The 23,907-nt window shown below is 37.3% G+C and overlaps 2 protein-coding genes across 2 annotated transcripts; one reads left to right on the top strand and one right to left on the bottom strand.

Annotated features, from left to right (window-relative positions):
• The first annotated feature begins 1,105 nt into the window (after positions 1–1,105).
• On the top strand, positions 1,106–7,990 carry rex1bd (required for excision 1-B domain containing). Its single transcript, XM_007233267.4, has 5 exons — positions 1,106–1,197; positions 1,455–1,537; positions 3,221–3,425; positions 7,255–7,343; positions 7,471–7,990. Exons 1-5 carry the CDS (start codon positions 1,195–1,197, stop codon positions 7,541–7,543), a joined length of 453 nt encoding a protein of 150 aa, XP_007233329.1. The 5' UTR covers positions 1,106–1,194; the 3' UTR covers positions 7,544–7,990.
• crlf1b (cytokine receptor-like factor 1b) lies at positions 7,699–21,497 on the bottom strand. The gene is made up of 8 exons (XM_015601290.3): positions 21,159–21,497; positions 17,769–18,047; positions 16,089–16,218; positions 15,700–15,869; positions 12,402–12,559; positions 11,906–12,074; positions 9,312–9,493; positions 7,699–8,712 (listed from the first exon to the last, which is right to left on the bottom strand). Exons 1-8 carry the CDS (start codon positions 21,295–21,297, stop codon positions 8,689–8,691), a joined length of 1,251 nt encoding a protein of 416 aa, XP_015456776.3. The 5' UTR covers positions 21,298–21,497; the 3' UTR covers positions 7,699–8,688.
• Positions 21,498–23,907: the final 2,410 nt, after the last annotated feature.

Here is a 23,907-nt window from a genome sequence, read left to right as displayed (position 1 = left end):
AGGTTAGTTAGTGAGTCGTGTTCTTCAGTCGTGCTGCACTATTATACAGCACTAACAGCTCTATAACGGAGAATGAACCAAACTAGCGTTAACTAGGTTAGCAAGTTAAGCTAACTTACCACGTAACTAACTAGCTAATCCAGCAGCCTCGGCTCTCCGTGTCTAAAGTTAATTACATGACGTGACACTAAAACACAACTATGGGCGAAATTAGCCTAACTCCAGACTAAGTACCGGGAGAAACACGGAGTATTAAAGCCCGGCAGTTCACCGGTCCACATTCAGCTCCGTAACTGATTTACTGAACCCGCGAGCTCAGCGCTGCGCGAGACGCTGCCTCCACCTAGCGGCGCCTGTCCGCAATATTTACATCTCTGTAGCATCCTATCGCAATCTGTTCTTACCTAGAATGACACCAGCAAGTCCTAACTAAGTTTATAACAGTAAAAAAGCGACCTCTGTAATGATTTTTAAGGAAACTGTAAGTTCTCAGACATCTGCTATAATTTTTTTTCTGTTGATCTACGAAGTAGTTAATTCCAAGTCATATTACCAGGATCACACATTCTTACTGTAATTTTACTAATCATATTTAACCAATGATTTGCATGGATCAATTGACAGTTTCACTCTGCTAACTATAATAAAACTCCAAATACAGATATTTATCATTAATTTGTACTTTTAAAAATTGTAAATACAAAAATCTACACAATACTGACCAGTAAAATGTCCCGGTCCACAGATCTGTAAATGAATTCCAATATAACAAATGCTAATTCAATATTCTCTCATTTAGTGTACTCTGTAGTATAATTTTAAATATCGACAATTAGAGTTTTCAATTTTGAATAGTAAGCTATTGCACTATATCTGTTTAGTGGTAACTGGAGTTTTTTCTACGTGTAAAACTCCAGAATTAAAAAAAATCACAACATTTAAACCAATCTATTTTTTTTTTTCATTTTTTATTATATATTTTTACAATATACTATTTTTACAATACTGTTATTCATTTATTTTCAGTTTTTAGTTCGTTTGTTTCCCTTAAAGGCCCTGAAATTTACCATTTTGTACACTGGATTTTAGGAAATATATGAGCGGCTGTCACGTGAACGTGAGGTTATGTGACGTTGTATGTTGTAAACAGGAAGTAGGTGGTGAGCGGCTGCGTTGCGTTGCGTTGGCGACAGCATGGTGAGTTAATTAAATATAATATAACAGCGTTTATTGTAGAGTAATGACAGAAGATCCTATTGTAATTTAATGTAATGTAATATAGTGTAACATACGGCTGGTATAAGGGCTGTACGAAGCACGAACTCTTATAAACGATCTGAAAATAGCTAATCTAGTTAGCTTACTGTTCTCTGTCTCTCTTTAACTTCACCCAGTCACCGTCCTGTAGTAATTAAAGTTAAGTATAATAATTGAGTTTAAATGTTTATTATTAGTCCCCTACAGATTTCAAAAGTTTGGTGCGGAGATTTTACGCACTCCAGGCTGAGCGTGTGGAGGCGTACAAGCTCTTTGACGAGTAAGTAAGCATAACTGTTAATTTATTCAAAAACTAAAATTTCTAAACTAAAAAGTAGATTAACGCTGAATAAGTGCTGCCAAACTTCTGTCCTGAAGTCCATATGAATGTACAGCACAGTTTTAGGGTTTTCTATATTGAAGTAACAGATTAATTTAAATAAATTATTATTACCATGTTCTGTTGGTGTATAGTATCAGTCATACGTTTGGACACATATTTCTACTAATATTTTTTCTCTATTTGTATTATTTCTACATTGTAGAATGCATGTTTGTGTCCAAACCTTTGACTGGTACACTTTAGTATGCCCCTAAAACAGTTCCCTCTCATATTTTTTGTCCTGAGCCTCTGGTGCACTCCATAATATTAATATTGGACATTATTTTAGTCAGTGGTGCCATGAATACAGAAAGTTCATTAACTGCCTCATGTATTGCACTGATGTGGAGTAGATTAGTCATGTTTACCAACTCAGAGCAGACTGAACCTGCAGTCTGTAGTTTATTTGCGTACAAGGATACACTGTTGATCAGATTCACAGGTTTTGAAGCAGGGAAATGATTGTAACACACCTCAAAATGTAATAAAACCTATTACAGTAATACATCACAATTCCAGTTAATGTATAACATATATGAATTACAATCTCATTTTCCCAACTGAAACACCTTTCCTATTAACTCTTGCAGACATCATTACTAGAGAAGTTTTCCTTTGTTTTCTAGCAATGAGCATATTTATGGATATTTTAATTACCTTGTAAGAGTGTGAAACAAGCTAATTCACTTATTGGAAGCAGCAAATATTTGCTAATGTTAAAAAGAAAAAAAAACACTAACACCCACAAACAGCATTAGGCACTAATCTGGAATTAAAACTAAACCCTAAATTAAATAGGAATATTGTACCAAACTCTTTAAACCTAGCTAAAGTAGCCTTACCAAAACATATAGAAAAAATTAAAAGGGCTTGTATTTGGTACAGAAACTATTCTTCACACACAAAAACAAAACCAAGGAAGGTTAATAATATCAATATTTTAACACAGCTACCAATAAAGTTAGCCAAGTTGGTCTGTTGTTTGAGAAATGTGTTTATTTAATTTAGTAATATTATTACTGGTACTGGTTACATTCTATACAGCAGCTGTTTACACAGGATGTGACGTTTCTTTGAATTCTAAAAATTGACATGGCAAATAGAGGTGACTTGCACTGAGTTTTTTTTCCAGCAAGAGTTTGATTCTTAATGCATTCATGCAAATAAAGGGAAATGCTTTAAAATGTGCTTTAATGCATCTTCTATATTTTGCAGTTGCTGATTGTATGTCTGACATGTAACAATATAATTTCACAGCAGCAATTTAAAGTTGTTTTTGCTCTCCGTAATCACTGTTATTGTGTGTAGTGCTACACTTCTGTCTGTCAGAATAAATTTGTTTCTATATCAAAAGAAGATTCTGTCTGTCTTCATAGGTTTTTATTAGGATTTACTGTTTGCACAGTGCAGTTCTTGCAGCTAGTAACTAGACCACAAAAATTCTCTTATACCTCTTTATTTATAAATAAATAAAGAATTTAATGAATTTATAAAGAAATAAAGGATATCAGAGAAGGTTTCCAGGACTGGAATATACTTACTTTTCTTCATACTGTATAATATGATTGCTTTGTGTCACAGGGGTCACGAGGCATACTTGAGGACAGGGCCTCACTACGACTTTGACCATTACAGACAGCTGGTTCATGAGATAACCAAGGCGTTCTGTGGCATCTCTAAAGAAGTTTTGGAGATTAAACAGCGCCTCCACCAAGACTTTGACCGTCCAGATCTCTCTGAACACATTGAGAAGCTGCAGATTAAGGAGAAGCAGAAACTGGAACTGGTGTGTATTTGCTGGCATCATTACTTAATTTGTATCCCTTTACTTTCTACAAAACAGAGATTTGAAGACAGTATATTTAACACACACACACACACATACAATGCAATTTGGGTGCTTTATAGTCCTCTAGCTTGCATCAGATGCCACATAATCTACTCTTGTCTAACAAACTAAGAACTTCTAACCTCTTTTTGTTCTTCCCCTCCTTTCCTCCTCTATCCCACTGACCAATTCAGCCTCCTTCAGGCCCCGTCTTTTTTTATTTTTTTTTTATTTTTAAACCTTGAATCTCTATGTCTTCTATTGCTAAGTGTACATCATTATTGTAAATTGCTTTGGACTAAGCTTCTGCCAAATGTAATGCAATTAAATATAATGAAAGATTTATTTAATTGGCAGTACTCTCAATTCTCTACAGGGACTACACAAGCTGTGTGCAACTAAAAGTAGCTGAATGCATTCATTAGGAGTTTTGTCCACATACATTTGGACATAGTGTATGTGTTTTATTAAGTCATATGTTAAAATAGCGAGTTTGTTTTTTTACATTGGAACATTGCTGAAAGAATTTAATTGCATTTGGCCACAAGAGCATTAGTAAGGACATGCACTGAAGTTGGATGAATAGTTGTGGATGAAATGTCACTTTAGCTCATCCCAGTGAGTGGTCGCTTAAGGCCAATGTGGAGTGCCAGTTATATAAATCGACAAGTATAAAAGCCCACGTTAACAAAAAGTGTACTTTAAAGTAACTTTAACTAATAAGATTAGACATGTCTGTAGACATTTGTTTCAATAATCATTATACTAAAACAGTATTTTGTAGCCTTCTCCCTAGAGGAAATATGTTTAAATGGCAGTTGTGCCGAGTCTATAGAATTCCTGCATAGTTCAGTTACTGAGATGCCTTTCAGAGCAGTTTGTTGTGAAATGGTTCAGTGTTCAAACTCCGGAAATGGGCAGTGAATTGTCTGCATATGCAGAGAAAGCTTTGTCTTTCAGCTGCTGTGATTCTGCAGTGGTCAGGCCTCTGTTGAGAAAAAAAATTGTCTAGTTTTACCGATACAGGATTCCTGGCATTCCTTCAAGCACATCATACATTCATTCAGTGTAATATGTGGAAATGTATGGACACTGCTCTCCAAAAAATGGTGGGAGGTTTTTACAATGCAGTAAAACAATGGGTGGAAAATGAAAAGGACTGTCTGTTTTTATTCACAAATTGAACACATTACTACTAATACTAATAGTAGTACTTCTAGCTGTGGTTGTAAATAAGTGTAAACAGTGAAACTAGTATCTACAACAGTAAAATGTACCATTTTGGACACACATAATTGCACTCATACAGAAAACATGTTCCATTTACACTTCAGTTAAATGTGCTGGAGATGCTTCTCCGACCACCTACGAATGTGCTTTGGGTGATCTCATTGTAATTTTCTTCACAGTGCATCCTGAGTGTGTTTACACCTAGCTTTTCATGTGGTCAAGTGAAATCTGATTGTCTTTCAAGCACCAACATGCAACATATAAACAGTCTCTTTGTGAGGCAGCTTCTAAAAGCAATACATGCTTCAATCATCTGGCTCAGATCACTACATCTAAACAGTTATATATCAGGAGAATGGCCTGTGTCATAGCAAACACTCTTAAGTTATTTTCCTTTAATGGCTTTTACTGATATTATGTAATTATGCTTCTGAGAGAAAGGTCAGAGACCCATTTACACCTAGTTATTTTGAGTGTCTTGTCTGAAGTATCAGGAATATATCTGGATAAGGCCAAACAACATAAAAATGCATAAGTGTAAATGCATTACAGCAGTACAACAAAAACAACAGTTATAGATGCTATGTAATGAATGTAATTTTCATATCAAATCCATACCTGTCAAGTTTTGGACTTAAAAATAAGGGAAATCTGTCACCTGCTTCGAGTCCCAACCCAACCCAACCGAGGTTCAGAATCCCTTATATTTTAAGACAGGTTTACAATAAATCTAAAATAACCACCTGGGAACATTTTACAAACTACAATTATATTATCAGAATCTGACAGGTCTATCTTTGTTGACACTGAAATGTTGTGGACATTCCTACATATGTAATTCTTATAATACAGCCTAAGTAAAACCCTTTTCTAGACATTTACATGAAATCATCAGCTTTTACAAAAATGACATGGACCAGATATATTGCATAAGTAAATATTAGTCCAAAGGGGCCTAAACAATTAATAATTTAATTAATACTTCTTTCTATTGATCAAATAAAATAAATACAGTTTCGTTCATTATAGCTTACAGTAGGCCTGCAATCCTAAATTAATAAACACAGTTTGAAAATGAAATAGTTATTGGCTGATCAGGGCAGGTAGAACATCTAATTGTAAAGTTAAGCTAACTGAGTCACAAGCTGTATTTTCTTAAGCACACAGTCGGTTTGATCCGACTGTTTCAGAAACAGCGTCATCATAGTTTACATGTTTAGCTCCGTTACCTCGCTGTTTATCCAGATGTGCTTTACCGTCAGCTGCTCCGACTAGCTCTCACAGCGAGGGGGGCGGGGCTTTCCTACATTGCGCTCCGCGAAACCAGGAACCTGATTGGCTGTTTCACCTGAAAGGCGGGACTTTCTCCTTGAACCGGCACTACCATTGGTTAAGAGACACATAGTGACCAGTGCCCTGTCGCCGCAATAGTAAAGTTTTTTTTTTTTAATATAATACGGGAAAATACTAATACGGGAGGACGGCGGGAAAGAGGAGTAAAATACGGTAGTTTCCCGGCCAAAACGGGAGACTTGACAGGTATGATCAAATCAGATTTCAATCTGACTAACTGGAAATGTGTTTGTCTACCAAATGTAAGTTAATGTTACTAAAATCTTATTAGGATACAATCCAAATAATAATCACAAGAAATTACCAGGTGTAAACAGGGGTCGGTGAGACTTCAGTCTTGTCATGATAATGACATTGTCATTAATAATTAAAAAGACAATTTAAACATTTTCATATTCCAATTTCAATGTCTTACTAGCATTAGTAATTAAAAAGTTCAGTGCTCTTAGAAGGGTGAACTTGCGTTGTTATGCTGTATTATCATTATGTGTGAAGATAATGAATAAAAAAATTAATAAAAAATTAAATAACAATAATTTTAATTTGTTGCAATAATATCTTGGACAATATAGTCCAAACAAAAATAGTTATTATGACCGGCTTGGTGTGACTGTAAAAAATGTAAATCTAAAAGGCAAAAACTTGGTTCAGCAAGTTTGCTTGTCACATTTTCAGAGTTTTGACAGACGCTCTAAATCTTCTGAACGGGAAACATTCCAAATGGAGCAAAGTTGTTTCATTTTTCCCTCAGTTTTTACTCAGTTTGCCACAACACTGCTGGAGGAGGATCTATGAATAGCTTTTTTCTGCAGTGCTACAGTGATAAATGTCAGTCACTGACTACATAAAGTGAATGCATTTATTGTGACTGTTTCGCTTGTCTTATTGCCAGCACTGTTGCCCCAGATGCTCCCACAAGGGGTCACTTTACCATGCAGAACATTGTCTCCAGTGTCTTGCGGTATCAACTGTGGATAATAGACTTAACAGTTTGAGTAAAAATAAAATTAAACATAGGCACATGAAAATAAACTCTGTGACAATGTGTGTATATCCCAATTATCCCAATGGAAGGAATCCTAATGTCTGATGAGTCCTGAACGAGCAGCGTCTGATGGAAGGAAATGTGGTTTGATCACTTTAACCAACTTTGACAACTCCTGATTATCAGCAGGCTGATGAGTATAAATGGTCTCGTTTACAGACAGCTAAATTGCAGCTGGCCAAGCAGAGTGCTCAAGATCACCCAGATGACGAGGGCTGTCAGGAGAAGCTCCAGGAGATCAAACATGAGTAAGACTGGCTCTGTGTTATTCTTTGTGCTCGATCAGTATACGGCCAGAAGATGATTCTATTAATGAAAACCTGCCGTAATAGGCTTACTTCATTCATTCAGTGAATTGTTGTATTCCTTTTTCAGAATCATTAAGAACAAGGAGGCTCTGAGTGAGATTCTGCAGGACTTTAAGTACGACTCTGAAGAACCTGAATGAAGGGTGGAGAACCTGAATGAAGGGTGGAGGGTGCTGTCTGGAACGATATGAATGGAGTTCTCTTCCATGGCTTTGCCTTTTCGTGAGGAGCAGCTGAAGCTTTTCATTGCTGCCTGTGTGCAGTGAGCAACTACACTGTTGATGTGATGTGGAGATTTTGAAAAAAAAACTTTTTTTTTTTTTTTTTTAACCATAATGTTTTTTTGCAGACATGGCAAAATACCTTTTTTTCTAAAATGCTTTATTGTGCCAGCTTTATTCACTTGAGATGAGCATCTAAAAGTAAGCCATCAAGCTTAATCTACTTCACTACTCAAAGACTCAGCTACCCCACGGGACACAACACACCGTTAACCTCTGCCAGCTGATCTTTTGGCATAATAAAAGAAGTTGTCTTGTATGTTAAATATATTGTGATTTAATACAAAAATAAAAGTGAGAACGTAATTTGTACAAATTTGTAAAAACAACAAAAAACGTGTGCCACCAAATAATGGATAACCAGTACAGGTGTCCATTTCTAGCTTCCTACCAGAGGGTGAGTTATTGTGCAGCTTTGTGGGTTTTTTCCCCCCCAACACAAATTGTATGACTTTTCTTCATTTAATGTGCACTGATGTAATTCCAACAAATCATTGCAACTGTTACTTGGCTGATGCTTCCAGGCAGAAAATAGTGTCTACTGTTGCTGAGCTGTTCCAGAGGACTTTTTCTAGACATTGTTGTAGTAAGTCTAGAAACAAGCTGCGGAACAAACGAGGCACCAGGGGCGAATTCAGTCTCTTTTCCAATTTTAACCTGCCTGATGCTTTCCCTCCATCTCTGGCATGTGGGTCGTGCTCCGGCTGCCTCGAGAGCTTCCTCGAAGAGCTGCCACAAAGAGGCAGCTCTCCTCTTCTGCGCCTTTGTCTTTGGAATGGTTTATCATGCGCTTCCTCCTTTTTTCTTTGTTCTTGTTAGAGATCACACGCAGTTGTGCAGCAGGGACACATCAACAGATCATCTCGCCACATTCTGGGCTCCATTTGTGTTCTTCAAAAGAGCTTTCGGGTTTGTCAAAACAAACTATCCTAAGCACTGGAGAGTGATAAAAACCCCATAGTCACATTTGTCCGCAAACTGTTCCAGTCTTGTTTGGACTTGCGCTAAGATTTACCACTTTGCACTACCTGAAAGGCAAAAGAGATGACATTTACAAGTGAATGTGATGACACAATGATTTAGTGGCTGCTCTATGTAATTGGTACCAGCTCTTCTCCAGGCGTGCCACATGCAGCTTAACAGTGCTTAAAAGACGTGACAATAAAAAAAAACATTCTAAACTAATCAAGTAACCCAGAGTCTTTAAAGGTCTCCTGAGTAAAAAAGAACTGTAACAATTGCTTTGGTTCAGAGAGCATACAGAGGATATGCTGGCTGACCTACACTGACTGCAATGATTTGAAATGCCATTTGGGGTAGATTACAATAGAGCTACCCATGCAGATCGAACCCATTAACCTTCCTACATTTGTAGATATACCAGACAGTTCAGTATAGACTCTATGGGGTAGTTTAAACTTAGTCAACTATATTTTCTTTTCAATGTATAATCTACATTTTTAATCCCCCTCTGGGAAACTGCCCTTATACATCCAGTAGATTAAGGTTTTTAAAGAATGCAGATACCTGCATGTCACACATAGATATATCCATCAAATGCCAAAACTAATAAGCTAACTAAGTAGAATGCAGAGAACCGAAGTGAACTACAAGTGTTCATACATACCTGATTGCGTGTTTTGTGGGCTTTCTGTAGCCAGGCACGCCACTGATCATAAAGTTTAATGCTGACATTATTGCAGCCGTAAGTGTGCTTTCGCACCCAGCCGAAAAACTGCTTTAGTTCCCGCCGTAGGGTGGAGTTCTGCTCTTCTGATTTGAGATCACATGACCCACTTTGCAGCCGTTCTGAGGAAAAAATGGAAGCAAAGTTATTATGGTTGTTGACACAAGTTTGATAGACTTATGTTGGTGCAAAAATGTATAAACAATATATGTGTTTGTGGCTGATATAAGTGTTTCATGGCCTTAAATTTAAACAGTGATTGATTAGTGACTGATATACTTGAATTGTCTAATATGTCTGTGGGTCAGTGTCCCAGTCTGGGATTAAGCCTAGTGTTGGACTAAATTTTTCTTTCCATGCAGACTATTCATTCAGAGTGTAGTCCAGGACTAGTTTTTATCTAATTTCTCTCTGGACTACTGAGATTTTTAATTGAAATAAAAATCTAGCCAACGACTAGGCATAACCCCTGTCTGGGAACAGACCCAGAATATATTTTCCTATCAACCTCAGTAGCCTTAACACTAGACCTAACACTAGACTTAACTGTCCTATTGGAAATTCTCAATTCAAAATGCTATCTAGTCCATGACAAGGCTTAATCCCTGGTTGGAGGAAACCAACCCTCTATGTGTGTTCTTATATAGATATTGTGACCTTTTTGAGAACAAAAACTGTGATCTACCAAACTGAGCTCCATAATGATGAAATCCTTGTAAGCCTTTAACACAAGTGGCAGACTTCCGTTTACGCTGACCACAGCCCTGCAGACTTCAGCACTCTGTCTCAATGAACACAATCAATTTGTCAGCTAATTAGCAAGGACTTGTTGAACTGATTTTACATCTTTACAGAGTCACTGTCTAGAAGAGTCCCAGTTTCATCAAGGGTTTGCACTTTTGAATCCTCAAAAACAACACTCATTATCAGATGCTGCACAGATGTCACAAAACAGCATATAGTCAGCCAACCGATACATAAGTTGTGCTCTATGTGTAACTAAATATGTCCAAGGTGTGTAATTTTTAAACGATATAGTTAATAGCTAAATTAGTCTCTTTTTTTGTTATCGCCCTTGGTGTAATGTATTTTGGCATTTGTGAAAACAGTGATCACACTCAGATACGGACAGCCAGAGATAATTTCTACAGCTATAAACAAATACTATCTCTACTGTTGCTCCTTGTTAAACTGCTAAGGAAAAAGCAATAGTCCAGAACACAGAATCTTCATCCTGTATTTACTTTCCAGCTCCTGCTCCAGACAGGTCTGACCAATAAGTAAGAGAACATTCTGACATGGTTTGTATTCATATTTTTGGTGCTCTTTGATTTCTCTGTGTATTATCACAAACCATGGAGAAAATGCTCTGTTAATTGAATCAAACTTATTTACTGAATTAAACCCGAGCAACCAAACTATAGATGGCAAAACACCATATATATAATGTTCACAAACATAAATCTATAAAAAATAATGAATGTGCTTAATAGTAATGTACTGTAGTTAAAATATTGTAAACATAGTATAGTAAACACTGTTTAATGTATCATGCAAAAAAGAAGTCTTGAATTTAGCAAAAACATGGCAAAATGAAAGGGCAAGATACAGCTTTGGTCCATGTGAAAGTCATGTAACCTGTCATTTCTCCATTTCATCCAAAGCTGTTTCCACTCAGTTTGAATGTAGCCACCACTTTAATCTGAGCTCACTCAAAAGACTAAATCCAGCCATCTAAGAAGACTCGCAAAAGTATTCATCAACTGTTCCCTAAGGCCCACTGGCATTTTGCTAGAGAGCTTTGAATGCACTGATGAGAGATCCCTATCGAGTTGCTTGACATTTTTTGTTTTGTTGTTTTCTGGGGTTACATATGGACTGAATCTAATTAGCCCATGATGTTGCGGCTTAATTTGTGGGGAAGGAAAGTTCCATTTAACTGAGCTATTTCAACTATGAGTGTTCCTCTGCTTTTTTCAGAGCTCAGCTCATTGTGTCAGTGGATTTACTGAGCAATGGCTATTTGTACACTGTTTCATCTGAATCTGCAAGCTTGCCGTGGTACACCTGTTGACAATTTCAATTTTTTTTTTTTTTGGAAGTCACAAAATTTTGAAACATTTGCATACCTGTTTGTTTATCCTAACACATTTTAGTGTACGAATTCAAATTCTGCAGTTTAAGTGTGCAAAGCAACAACCAAGCACACTGATTTGTAAATTAGCTCCCTAACCTGTGTCTGCATTCGGGATGTTCATTATATGACACTTAGTACCTTCATAAAGTAAAGGACAAAGGGTCTATAGCATATGAACATCATGTGTTAAGGACACAATCACATGCTTATTTACTTCTAAAAAAGAAAGTAAAGGTTTATTATGTTTAATTATGTGAGCCTCATGTTAAAAACTTTCAAAAGTGGGTCATGAGCCCTTTAATGCAATCTTGGTCCACTGCAGTTGCTGCCAATATATGTTCATAAGCATGAAATAAAAAAAAAAACGTTTTCATGGCCGCAGAGATGCAGTACTCACCACTGTTGGGTGTGGAAGCAGCCGTTGGGTGGCTCCAGTCGCTCCATATCCCAGGTTTCTTTGAGCCGTAAATGCCAACAGGATTGCAGCGCACTTGCACGAAATACACAGTGCCAGGCTTCAGTCCTGCTAACCTGCAGGATGTCTGGTTTCCCACATCATCTACCACCTAATTAGACACAAATGTGGAGCACCATTGATGATATTACTGCTACATTCTAAAGGACCGATTTGCATACAGATTTTTATTTCCTCTCCAGAATCAGCATGTCCCAACTTGTTTTCCCACCAACCACATACACAACAATCCCTTAAGGGCACTTGTGCTGAATTAATTTGCAGTTCAAGGCCTTTCCATAAATCACCATTAACTCGACACTAAAGACTGCAATTTAAAATGCTTTACAATTTCATTAGTTTTGATTAAAGGACTGCTATGTAATCTCATTGTTTGCATTCCTTTTGAAATGCTCTCTAATAAGCAAGCACCCTGTACCTTCCATTCAGAGCTGTCCTCCAGGCGGTAGCGGATCTGATACTTGGCCTGGAAGAGGAAGTCTTTGAGGGCTGGAGGACTGGCCCAGCGAACGCTTAACTGATCGTCCAGCTCTCCCACCCGACTCACTTGCACGTCAGGAGGTGGGTCAGTGGTCACTGAGACAGGAGACAGGAAAAATGCAATCAATAATAAACATGTTAAAGTTATGTGCCACACAAGCAAGTGCATCACAGCACAAACTCACACTACAGAAGCTTCAGATATTTAATTAAATTGAAAGCAAAATATCATCTGCTTTGAGCAAGAAGGTTGGACATCCCCATCCAAGACTGCATTCAGAGACGAGAGCAATAATCGGTTTAGATAGGGAGTAGTAACTGGATAATTAAAACACAAAATTATGTACTGTATTTTAACACCCTTGTTTAAAAACACAAACTTATTGTTTTGCCTCAGAATCAAACAAACATTTTTCTTTTATGGTGGAATCATGAAAAAAAAATGTTCTGCTATAACTAGCTAATTTACGTCAGTACAACTACTGGCAGGAGCCATGTAGCATAGCATAGCCTAGCCTAGCCTAACATACTACAGGAAAGCTGTGTTTTAGCACTTTCGCTAACTTTTTTTATTCCATAGAACTGATGAATACTGCTGCTTCCCTCTCTGTGGGATGTGTAGTTAGCTAGCTAAATAAATTGTACCAGGGTTAGCTCCTTGTAGGTCTTTTTTTTTGGGCTTCATATCTTCAACTTACCCTTTTATTATGTAATTAGCTCTAGTCTGAGTTTATTTTCAAGTGAGAGATATTAGAGTTAAAATACTGCAAAAGCCAGACAGTTTGAGGTAACTGTTAGCCTAGCATGGATTCCTGCTCACCAATAGCCATGTCTTGTTTCTTGTAGCAATAGATTTTCTTTAACTAGCAGAGTCTGTTCTAATTATTTGTTTTTTATTATTATGATTAATAAAGTGTTATTTTACCTTAAATATGGCAAGTTAAATGCCGTTATACATTCTATGGCTTCTACACAGCCCATTTAACTAAAGAGAAAGTAAAAGAAAAAGTAATGACCCAGACCTTTAAAAAAAGCCACACAACTGATCTGAAACCTATCCAGTGCTGAGCTGAACCCTTCATAAACCTCACAAAGATAACAGAGCCTCCATTTGTAAACCATATGTATCCCCCTAAAAACAGGTGTGGTGTTAAAGGTTACATTAAACTCAAAAGCAGCCTTTTTAGAGAAGTAATAAAAATCATTTTACTTCAGAGGGTCGGCGGTTTAGACCTCATCCAGCTCAAACATTCCATAATAAAATATCCCCTTACAATGCAGGAACATTCTTATTCATTTATTAATATATTAATACTTTTCTATAAATTACCCAGTGCAGTGCTGTGGGGAATATCTACTCAGCAAATCTACTGTCATGCTTAGTGTTTTACTCATGTCCAAAATTCTCACAAATGTCTCATAGAGTAACAAAGTATCTTTGTCTTTCCTGCATATTAATGTGTATAGCCTGTGAATTATCAGTTCCCAGTTAGTGAGTAGTGCATAAATTGCTTCTGTCTGGTCACCACTGTTAAAAAAAAGAAAACATTTAATTGCAGACATAAAGTCATGCACACACATGCACTGTCACTGAGTCAAGTTTGTCTCCAGGTAAAAGTCAAGTAAATTCCAAGAGTTTTTTGTTTCTGTAACAGAGGGAATGAAAAAAGAGAGGTTTGAAACATTCCATGCAGCAAGTATCCTCTTTATTTCCCTCAGTTTGTTCTGTTTAGATACAAAAAAAAATTCTCTAATTCTTTAATTTCATTTAATTTACAATTTCTACTCAGTGGCTAGAAGATGCTATCACTGCTTCAGAAGTCAAGGTAAGCGTGTGCTTCCACTGAGTCTTTTAATGCCGGCCAACAGCATCTCTTCAACCTGTCACAAACGTTACCCAACTGAACAGCTGAATGTGCTTGGGGGAGAATGCATGTGGAGAGGGAGGCAGTGCTACCCACCCAGAGAGAGCTAGGCCAGTTGTAGGATTATTGGCTTTACTGGGGAATGAGTCTGCAATCTCTCAACGATAGAACCAACAAATAGACTGAAAAAATCTTTATCTATAATTTGTACATGTAAATGAATGTTCCAGCTTCCAGTATATACCAGCCCTGTTCCAAATGACCTCATGTAACGTAATACCAAAACCTGCTAGTGCACACCTATTATTGAGTGTTGGACTAGCATTCAATACAAAATAGATTGTTCTTTTAGGCCTTTCTCAGTCTTGTATCTAGTTTAGTTATTTTAATTTCCACACTCTAGCTTAGACACTCTTATCACACAATGCTACCAGTGCTGAGAGAGAAGCATTACTAGCACTTCAGCTTTTGTAGCTGCAGCTAATGCAACATCATTGGACAGATAAACACTCTGGAGAACATTAATTGTCAGTTTTGTTATGTGAGCTTACAGGCACCCATATGGCAACCCAAATATTGGCCACTCGTTGCATTTGGGAATTGACTAGAGAATACACTCCAAAGCTTTTAACAGTGGCATTTTAATCTGATATTCTACTGTCCTTCTAAAACACAACTTCGAACAAGGTGAAAAAATAACAGCTAACATTTTAATTTGATTTATGATACTGGGTTCACATATTCAAAGATTAGCCATAATAAAACATACCAATGAAACATTACAATTCAGTGAGCCCCCATTAGTCAGGAGCCACACCGAATTACCAGCTACTTTGATAAGCTGTAATGACAAACTGTAACACTGACACTTTTAACTGATTTTCAGATTTTGTCCCACTTTGAAATGGATATCTCTATCTGTATATCACTGACCTGAACATCAAAGCTGTGATGTTTCATTCTGGGTTATCTGTGGTAATTAATTAATTACACCATGTCTCTATTTCATCCTTATCTATAAGTCACAAATGATTTTAAAACTAATTCAACTCTGTCCCTACTTTTGATGCTTTCTTTCCTTGTGCCCTTTGTAAGGCAACCACATTTGGAATGTTTTCTCCATCACTGGCTTTTTTTTTCTTTTTCCAAACCTAATAAAAACCCACTCTTGCAGACAAGTGTGTGTACCATATGTGATGTGCTCCAATGTTGCTTAAGGAGGTTTAGAATGAGCTCACTACTGGGAAGCCCTGCCCAGTTATTCGCAGAACAAATTCCGAACCATAACGCTTATTTAGCTTTTATTAGCCGATTAAACGCTGCACTTCTGTGAACTAAACACAACAGACACAGGCAGGCAATCATACTTACCCACATCTAAGATATCCAAGGTGATGACATCAGACGTGGCAGAGCCGAGTTGGTTGGACGCTTCCACCCAAATCTCGTAAGGTGTGAAAATGGCCAAATCTCGAGGGATGTAGCAAGTATGCGGCTGGCCGGCGTTGTACTCCTCACACTCCTTCTCTTTGCCGTACCATCTGTGGACCAATTAAAACTTGTTAAGCCCCGAATGTGAATATATTGCCTTAAACCTTTCAGATAATAGCACATGTTCAATGATCACAAGTCATACAGCTTCAAACCACCTGCTCCGCTAATTAACGACCCGCTGAGAGCACACGATTTGAGCTTTATAGTGAGTGAGGAGCAGCTGTGTTTTTACAAAGTTGATTGTGCCTTTAAATGTTCTGTCTCACCTCAGTTTGTACTTGAGGATGTACTTAGTATTGATGAACGTCTCCCCCTGGCCACCAGGGCTCCACCTACAGCTGAGGTCTTTGGTGTTCCGTGAACAGCAGGACAGGTTTGCTGGTTTTTCAGGGGGCACTGCACAGAAACAAGGCAGGTAGAGGAGATATCAGTGATCTCAAGAAGATAATAGTGCTGGGCTAACAATGGCAGAAAACGCTGCAGTGAACAATGTAAAAAATATATATTATTTTAACTAAAATGAGTCAAAGTGATAAGAACAGCTGCCACACAGAATGAATTATTCCAAATTCTAATGTGACAAAAAAATGAAGATCTGCTTTGGTGCTGCAGCAGATTCGGTCCACTGTGTTAGTGAACTCTGGACCACATCCGGACCAAATTATTTTTGCTATCTGGGTATGCAAAGGTATTAAAAAGGAGAGGTAGCTTTAATACAGTGTTTTCTTTCCATTCCATAAACAGTAATAGCTACAAATTTAATAATTGAATTGATACAAGCAGGGATCAGCAGATGCACTTCAACTACAAAACTTACTTAAATATTATTTTAGCTTATTGCACTGGTAATTTTACTTTTTAATTTTACTTTCTCTGACTAGAACACTTACACATTAGGTTACAAGTAGTATTGAGTCTACAGCAGTATGGTGCTGTGTTGTATCACAAAATATTGTATTGTTTGGTATTGTATAGTTTTTTTAAGACTTAGCACATGTAGGACGTTTGTGGTGAGTGTGTTAGCTTAGGGCTAATCACATCTGCATATGGCAGAAACAGGACACAAAAAAAAAACTTTAAAAAAACTTCTAAATTTTCAATGTAAAAAAAAAAAGGTTATTTCAGGTTATTTCATTTGAAAGTATTTCTATCGGTCTGTTTTTTAAGAAATTATGACACAGTGTAAAGGACAATTACTGTGTTTAAATTATGCAGTAAATAAAAGAAAATGGAGAATTTAGTTTTTCATTTTACAGCTACGAAATTCTGTTTAATGTGTATTTGCTGATAAGGAGCCATTCTAAATGGATCAGAGAATTAGGCAGAACTCCACTTAGCTTTTTAAATGAAAAAATGTAAAAATTACTGTTCAATGCACTAATTGTAACACAAGATACTTTCTAATGCACATTATCTCTGTGTATCAATTCATGCATATAAATTCAATGAATGCTGTGTTGTACTAAACTTAACTGTAATTTATGGTAATTGTTTCCCTTCTAGCAGTCACTGAAAAATAAGCTTTTAGATTAATACTCAAAAAGTTAGCCTTATGTGTATAAGATTTACTGAATATGACATGTCCTCAAAAGTTTAACATCATTCAAAACATTTACTTTGGGGCAGCAAAATACATCGTTTCAGCTTCATCATCACCATGTAAGCATGCGCTATAGTCACATCACAGGATGTGTAACATTACATATGGTTCAAATTGGTTGATTATATCAACCCAGTATAATTTATTTTACTTCCATCATCAACACATATAGAGATTTTTATGTTGGATCACTGACTCCTGGAGACATCTGGTAAAAAATAATAAAATATCTGGTACTTTTTAAAATTGCCATGTATCTCACAGTATTTTTACCCTATATTGTGCACTGTTTTGTTTCAGGTTTTTAGAATTCTGTAGTTAAATTCCCCCACTATATCACACTTACTTCCAACATAAAGACAGGAGCCTGCCAGCACATCCCCACTACCATCATGGCACACCAAGTTGTCCCCTGACTGCTGCTGGGAACCGTTGAGTCTGTGCAGCGTTACGCTCAGCTCCGTTGGACTAAGCACAGCGTAGGTGCTCTTGGCCAGACGTCTCCCATTGAATGTCCAGTACAGAGAGCTGGCCTCCGTCCCCAGTTCAGGGCTTACAGTGCACACCACAGTTAGGCTAGAGCCGATGGGAAGCGATGGGTCCTGAGGGGAGATCACAGCCAAGTCTGGGGGTCAGAAAAATAAGAGTCTGTATTTATGACCAGCAGAAACAGGAGTTTGGAGCTGGATTTATGACTGCATTGCTTCAACAGTTGGGAGATCACTTGGAGAGGTCAAGCAAGGTCGTTTGTCAAGAGCTTAAGTGGTTTTCCATCCTCCAAGTTTTTCTTCTTTTTGTCAGCGGTGCTCATATTTATTCACGTTTATGACAAATGCTCTAAAGACGAGCTGGACCGCTTCAGTGCACTGCACTGCACTGCACTGCACTGCACTATTTTCTTTAGGGACACTGTGGACTCAGTTTGCACTTGCTGGGAGGTGAACAGGTTTTTCTAACCGGCGCCGAAAGTCCTGCATCTCTCAGCTTCATTAAATATTAAAAAAGAATGAATTGCCCAAATTACCCACTTAAAAGTACCCAATGTTCTTAGATACTTTTACTTAGACATAGTCAATCAGCTATTATGGTTGCCAATTTAGTTTGACCTGTACTAACCTGTACTAACAGGTAAATATCTGCCTCAGCCAAATTAGCTTTGAATGACAAAATCTTAAGCACTGATTTAACATTGGTGTTTAGGCCACTAATATGTTTTAGACATGGACAATTTTTTATTTGGTCCACATGCTCTGCCTGAAATGAGCTAAAATGTGAGTTTCACCACTATATCAAGTTATTTGGTAATGTGGAATTACTGTTTTTATTTTAACAAAATAACTGAAAAATCAACTGTGAATTAAAGGATTCAAATGACCAGTGTTAGATGTTCATCCAGGATAGTAACATATTTTTTCAAAATATTGTTTACAGTAATGTTTTTTTTTTTGTTATGACTTTTGAAAAACATTTTATGGTAACATTTTAGAAACATTTATTAGTTTATGTAATACATATATGTTTGTACTATGAATTAATTAAAATGTTTGGCCGAAACTGAAACAAAACATAATATAAAATATTTTTCTTAGGTTTTCATTCGTTTTGCCACTTTTTCCACCCTTACACAAAATAATAGGGGTGGGAATCGTTTACTATCTCACGATTCGATTCGATTCCGATTTTGGGGGCCACGATTCGATTCAAAATCGATTTTTGATTCAAAACGATTTGAATTATAAAAATTTCTGCTTCTGGCTTATGAATCTTATTGAAAAAAAACCCTCCATAATATACACTGGTCCTGGAGCAGGTAATGTGTTACAAAAACAATAAAATGTGCAGGAATGTGGGTCCTCAGTGACAGAGGAATCACTGGGATATCACAATGACGTTAATGAACAATAAATAAATAATAAATAACACTGCTTTATTACCAGGCTACTAGCGGTGGTGTGTAGGTGACGCTGCTGGGCTGATGTGATGATAGCAGTGGAGCGCTAAAGTTCAGGAGCAGCTGCTGATTAACTAGTTAATTTAAGGTCGTTGTATTTCTTCAGAAAGGGGGCAGGAGGTGGAGAAATTAATTCATATGGTCCATTCCTTAATTCCTCTGTGATGAGGAGCTGAAATTAGCTCTGATTAGCTTATTGTATTTTTCCGTTCCGCCTTAAATGCTGCAGCCCGCTGCCACCTGTAGCGTTATTTAAGGTGGAACTGGAAAGTTAGCTAGTTAGCTAGCTAACAGTTACTGAAACTAACTACTAGCGATCTTTTTTATGCTTGTTATGAAGCATTCTGCCATAAAACATTGAAACTACACGTTAATCTAATGTAATATAGTGCTTGTTCTGCCATCTTACCGGTGATTCTCAAACACCTACGCTCTGTGTGTGTCTGGAAGATCTCCGTTTGAAAGGACAAGCGCTATCCCCAGGGTTGCCAGGTCCAACAAAAATACCCAGCCCAAAATCAGTCTAAAACCCGCCCCTCAGAATCGATTTTGGGACATTTTAAATCGATTCTGAATCGTAGTAAATGAGAATCAAGATTCTTATGTGAATCGATTTTTTGGCACACCTCTACAAAATAAATAGCCTAAATGTATTTTTGTCATGTCACTGAAGTTTTTTTAACATCCTATCTGTTTGAGATTTGATTATGTCTTCAAAAAATTTAATTGTTCAAATTGTTTAAATGTCCATCTTCATTTATGAATTAATTTATTTATCAAATATTCTGTGCATCCCTACAATTTTTTTATTGGATTTTTTTTTATTTGTTAGACAAACTTCAAAAAGTTCATTTTTAACATAATATATTTTTTAGCATTATTATACATTTTTACATCTAATAAATAAATTCTAATATTTTTAGGAAAACATTTTATACCACACTGAATAAATATTTTGTATTTGCCTAGTTGTGTATACATTTTATGTATTTTAAGTATTTTTATTGTCAGTTTTTAAATGTTACAATTACTGTTATGTTAAACGATTTCGTAACAAGTTTTGTCTTACTTGGAACGCTGTGTGAGAGTCGTTCTAATAACGTTTTGGAGCAAACCATTAATGGGTCACTTTTTCAAAACGTTGCTGGAAATAAAGTGACCACTTAAAAATTATAAGTTTCTTTGATTTTACCTAAATGAAACATCTGGAATATAATCAGGATGGATGACCATAAGCCATCAAACTGAACTGCTTGAATTTGTGCACCAGAAGTGGCATAAAGATATCTAAAAGCAGTGTGTAAGACTGGTGGAGGAGAACATATATGCATGAAAACTCTGATTAAAAACCAGGGTTATTCCACCAAATATTGATTTCTGAAACATTATGAATATGAACTTGTTTTCTTTGCATTATTTGAGGTCTAAAAGCTTTGCATCTTTTTTTGTTATTTAATAAATGCTCTAAATGATAATATTTTGAACTTGGGAAGAATTTGTGAGAAATGTTGCCCGTAGTTTATAGAATAAAACAACACTGCTCATTTCACTCAAACATATACCTATACATAGGAAAATCAGAAAAAACATATTCAGAAACTGAGGTGGTCTCCAATTTTTTTCCAGAGCTGTATGTGTACAAAAACGTTATATGACGTTCTGCTAACGTTCTTTGGGTTTTCATCTCTTTTGACCTATCAAAGCTGTTTGTATGAGATTTTTTTTCAGGACCCTGCAGCTCAGACTCATCAGTAGTTGGATTAAAGCGATAAATCGTCAACTCACGCGCGGTGGAGGTGAAAGCGTGGGGGACGAGGAGCAGCAGCGACATCGCCCAGACTGCTAATGCCATCTTCAGGACGCCGCTGGCGCTCCGTGAACGCTTCTCTCCGCGGTGGCAGGAGCGGATGCGCAGACGCTCCATGTTCAAATCTCAGTCTGAACTTCAAAAAGCCCTCGGTTCGCATGGATCCGCAAACCGCGTCAGCTCCGTAAATCCTTCCCCCATCCCGCAGAGCGACGTTCACACGAAGCTCGCCTCACTGTTTTTAACAGAGCTGAGTGTGAGTTAGACCCCAAGTCTGGAGTAAGTTACTCCTGAAGCTCCTCCCTCTTCTCCCAGTCACTCATCATTAGGATACTTCTACGTTTGCTCTGTCTTTTCTTCTGAAGTTATTCCTTTTCCTCTATTCCTTCCATTCTATGGTCAGTCTATGGTTTTAACAGGGAGTTTGCTCCACTTTGTTGTTGTATCCCTGCTGAAAAATCAGCATATCAGTTCCAGACATGTATAAAATACTAGAGACTTAAAAAGACTTAAAAGTAAAAGTGCTCTATCAAAAAGTGACTTGAGCACCACCCTTAAATGGAAGTACTAAAGTATTTACAATTTGTTTGTACTTAAGTATTGGAAGTAGTTTATTCAAAAATGTACCTCTCAAGTACTGAAAGTTAAAGTACAGTAGTGTGTTGTGTAGTTTCTTTAATTACAGAAATAAGTAAAAGGTTTTCAGAATAAAAGGCAGAACGAGAGCAGCGTGGTCTTCTTTAATATCAGCTTCATCTCTTGATTCACTCAATGATGAGGAGCTTTATTAAACCTAGTGACAGTGCAGGGCATCAACCACTCTAGCAGTGATAATGTTATAATGGGGGTTTGGAATGATCCATAACATTTTATTTTTATAATTGTAATGAGTAACGATGCAGCACATAAAAAATGTATCGGAGCAAAAATATTAAATTCATGAAAATTATGTAGTAAAGCTCAAGTTTAATTTTTTAAAAATAATTTTATCTTTAATTTTTTTTCCCATTTTCTCCGCAATTTACACAGCCAACCAACCCACTCATCAGGATTCCCCCTATCACTAGCGATGCCCCACACCAGGAGGGTAAAGACTAGCACATGCCTCTTCCGATACATGTGATGTCAGCCACTGCCTCTTTTCGAGCTGCTGCTGATGTAGCATTTCCGAGTAGCATCACAGCACACAGAGGAAAGTGCAGCGACTCAGTTTCGGGCCTTGTGCTGCGGACATCACCCTTTGGAGTGACGAGGGGAAAGAGCGCCAGCTACCCACCCAGAGAAAGCATGGCCAATTGTGTTCTCTCAGGGCTCCGTTAGTTGGTGGCAAGCTACATGAACAGGATTCGAACAGGCAATCTCTTTATCTTAGTGACAATATTGCTGGTCAATAGACTTAGATTTGGTTGATCAAACAATTTGGTCATGCAAGTCAATTGACCAGCAAGACCAGCATGGCTAAAAAAACACCAAGCAGGATGACCAACACCATCAACAATACATACAACAACATGGTCAAGTATGACAAAATCAAATGCAACATACGCTATGCTTTGGAAGAGCTGGTTACCCAGCTAGCTTACCTACATAGAGCATTCTTTTTTTGGTTGACCAGCTCATCAACCAACTCAACTACCAAAGACCAGCTAAAGTATTCAGAAACCAGCTACCAGCAAAAGTTTCAATGAGCTGGAAATGTTCAGCAGGGTTAACAGCCTGTGCTTTTCTTCTATTGAGGCTTGTCACTAATTTGATGGCATTAAGCATGAGCTTCATTATGAGGGTCCTTTATTGATGCTACAGGAAGTAAATAACTCATGCCACTTCTCCATAGCTCAGTGTTGGGGGACTTTATACCCTTCAAGAGCTGCATAGTGGATTTCCAGCAAAGTTAATGAGCTTTTTCTTCTCTTTTTGGCTCTAAGCTTAAAAGTGGCAGCATATGACCAACAGTAATGTGGCTCACAAAAGCTGAACCAACAGAACCTGGGAATTAAACCTAAAAAGGAATTAGGAATTAGTACAAAAGGCTGAAACAGAGCTGGGGTAGATTTCTTACCTTCCAAATATACAAATTATGTGTACCAATCCAGTGAAGTACATTTGACATTCTTACTGGACTAATGCTACACTATACTTTGGCATAAACTCTTACAGCATACCACATAGAAGATGCAAAAAGACAGAACAGCAGCAGTCACAACACAAAGTGTAGCTTTAATGCAAGTAGATTCTTTCTTTATAAGCTAATGCAGAATAATAAAACAGGCCGCGTGTGAAATTACCCGCAAGCAGCATCACACTACCGGTAATGGTTTAAAGAGATGTCGTAAACCTGTCAAGCATGTATCCCGGCTTTAATGACATAAAACCGGGCTATGTTGGCGCCGTCTATAATACAGGTATAGACATTCACTTGATAGCAGAAGAAAGCATATGAGTGGTATCACGCAATGACTTGTTATAAAAAAGAAGGTGTGTACTATTCAGGTAAGTGTTTAGCAGACATGACCAGTTTCTTACAGTACAGTAGTCAGAGGTCAAATCTAGTATAATGTAGACACTAGATAGTGTTGTTTAGCTCACCTGATTTACATTAATAAAAGACTGATTAAATAAAACAGGTTTCTAGCTGCAAACTATAAATGTTATCCTTGCTTTAGAAGACTTGTCTATATAATACACACCTTAACAGATACATACTAGAACAGATCAAATAAGCTGCTG

The sequence above is a fragment of the Astyanax mexicanus genome, chromosome 16, assembly GCF_023375975.1.
Source record: "Astyanax mexicanus isolate ESR-SI-001 chromosome 16, AstMex3_surface, whole genome shotgun sequence".
Classification (NCBI taxonomy): domain Eukaryota; kingdom Metazoa; phylum Chordata; class Actinopteri; order Characiformes; family Acestrorhamphidae; genus Astyanax; species Astyanax mexicanus.
Note: the sequence above shows the minus strand (reverse complement) of the source record. Positions and strands in the feature narration are given on the sequence as shown.

Coding starts and splice junctions, on each gene's coding strand:
- crlf1b (XM_015601290.3), bottom strand. CDS start 21,297: ATGGAGCGTCTGCGCATCCGCTCCTGCCACCGCGGAGAGAAGCGTTCA. Junction 15,870..16,088: donor ATCCTCAAGTACAAACTGAG/GTGAGACAGAAC, acceptor ATTGGTCCACAG/ATGGTACGGCAAAGAGAAGG. Junction 9,494..11,905: donor TGCTTCCACACCCAACAGTG/GTGAGTACTGCA, acceptor TTTTTTCCTCAG/AACGGCTGCAAAGTGGGTCA.
- rex1bd (XM_007233267.4), top strand. Junction 1,538..3,220: donor GCGTACAAGCTCTTTGACGA/GTAAGTAAGCAT, acceptor TTTGTGTCACAG/GGGTCACGAGGCATACTTGA. Junction 7,344..7,470: donor CTCCAGGAGATCAAACATGA/GTAAGACTGGCT, acceptor TTCCTTTTTCAG/AATCATTAAGAACAAGGAGG.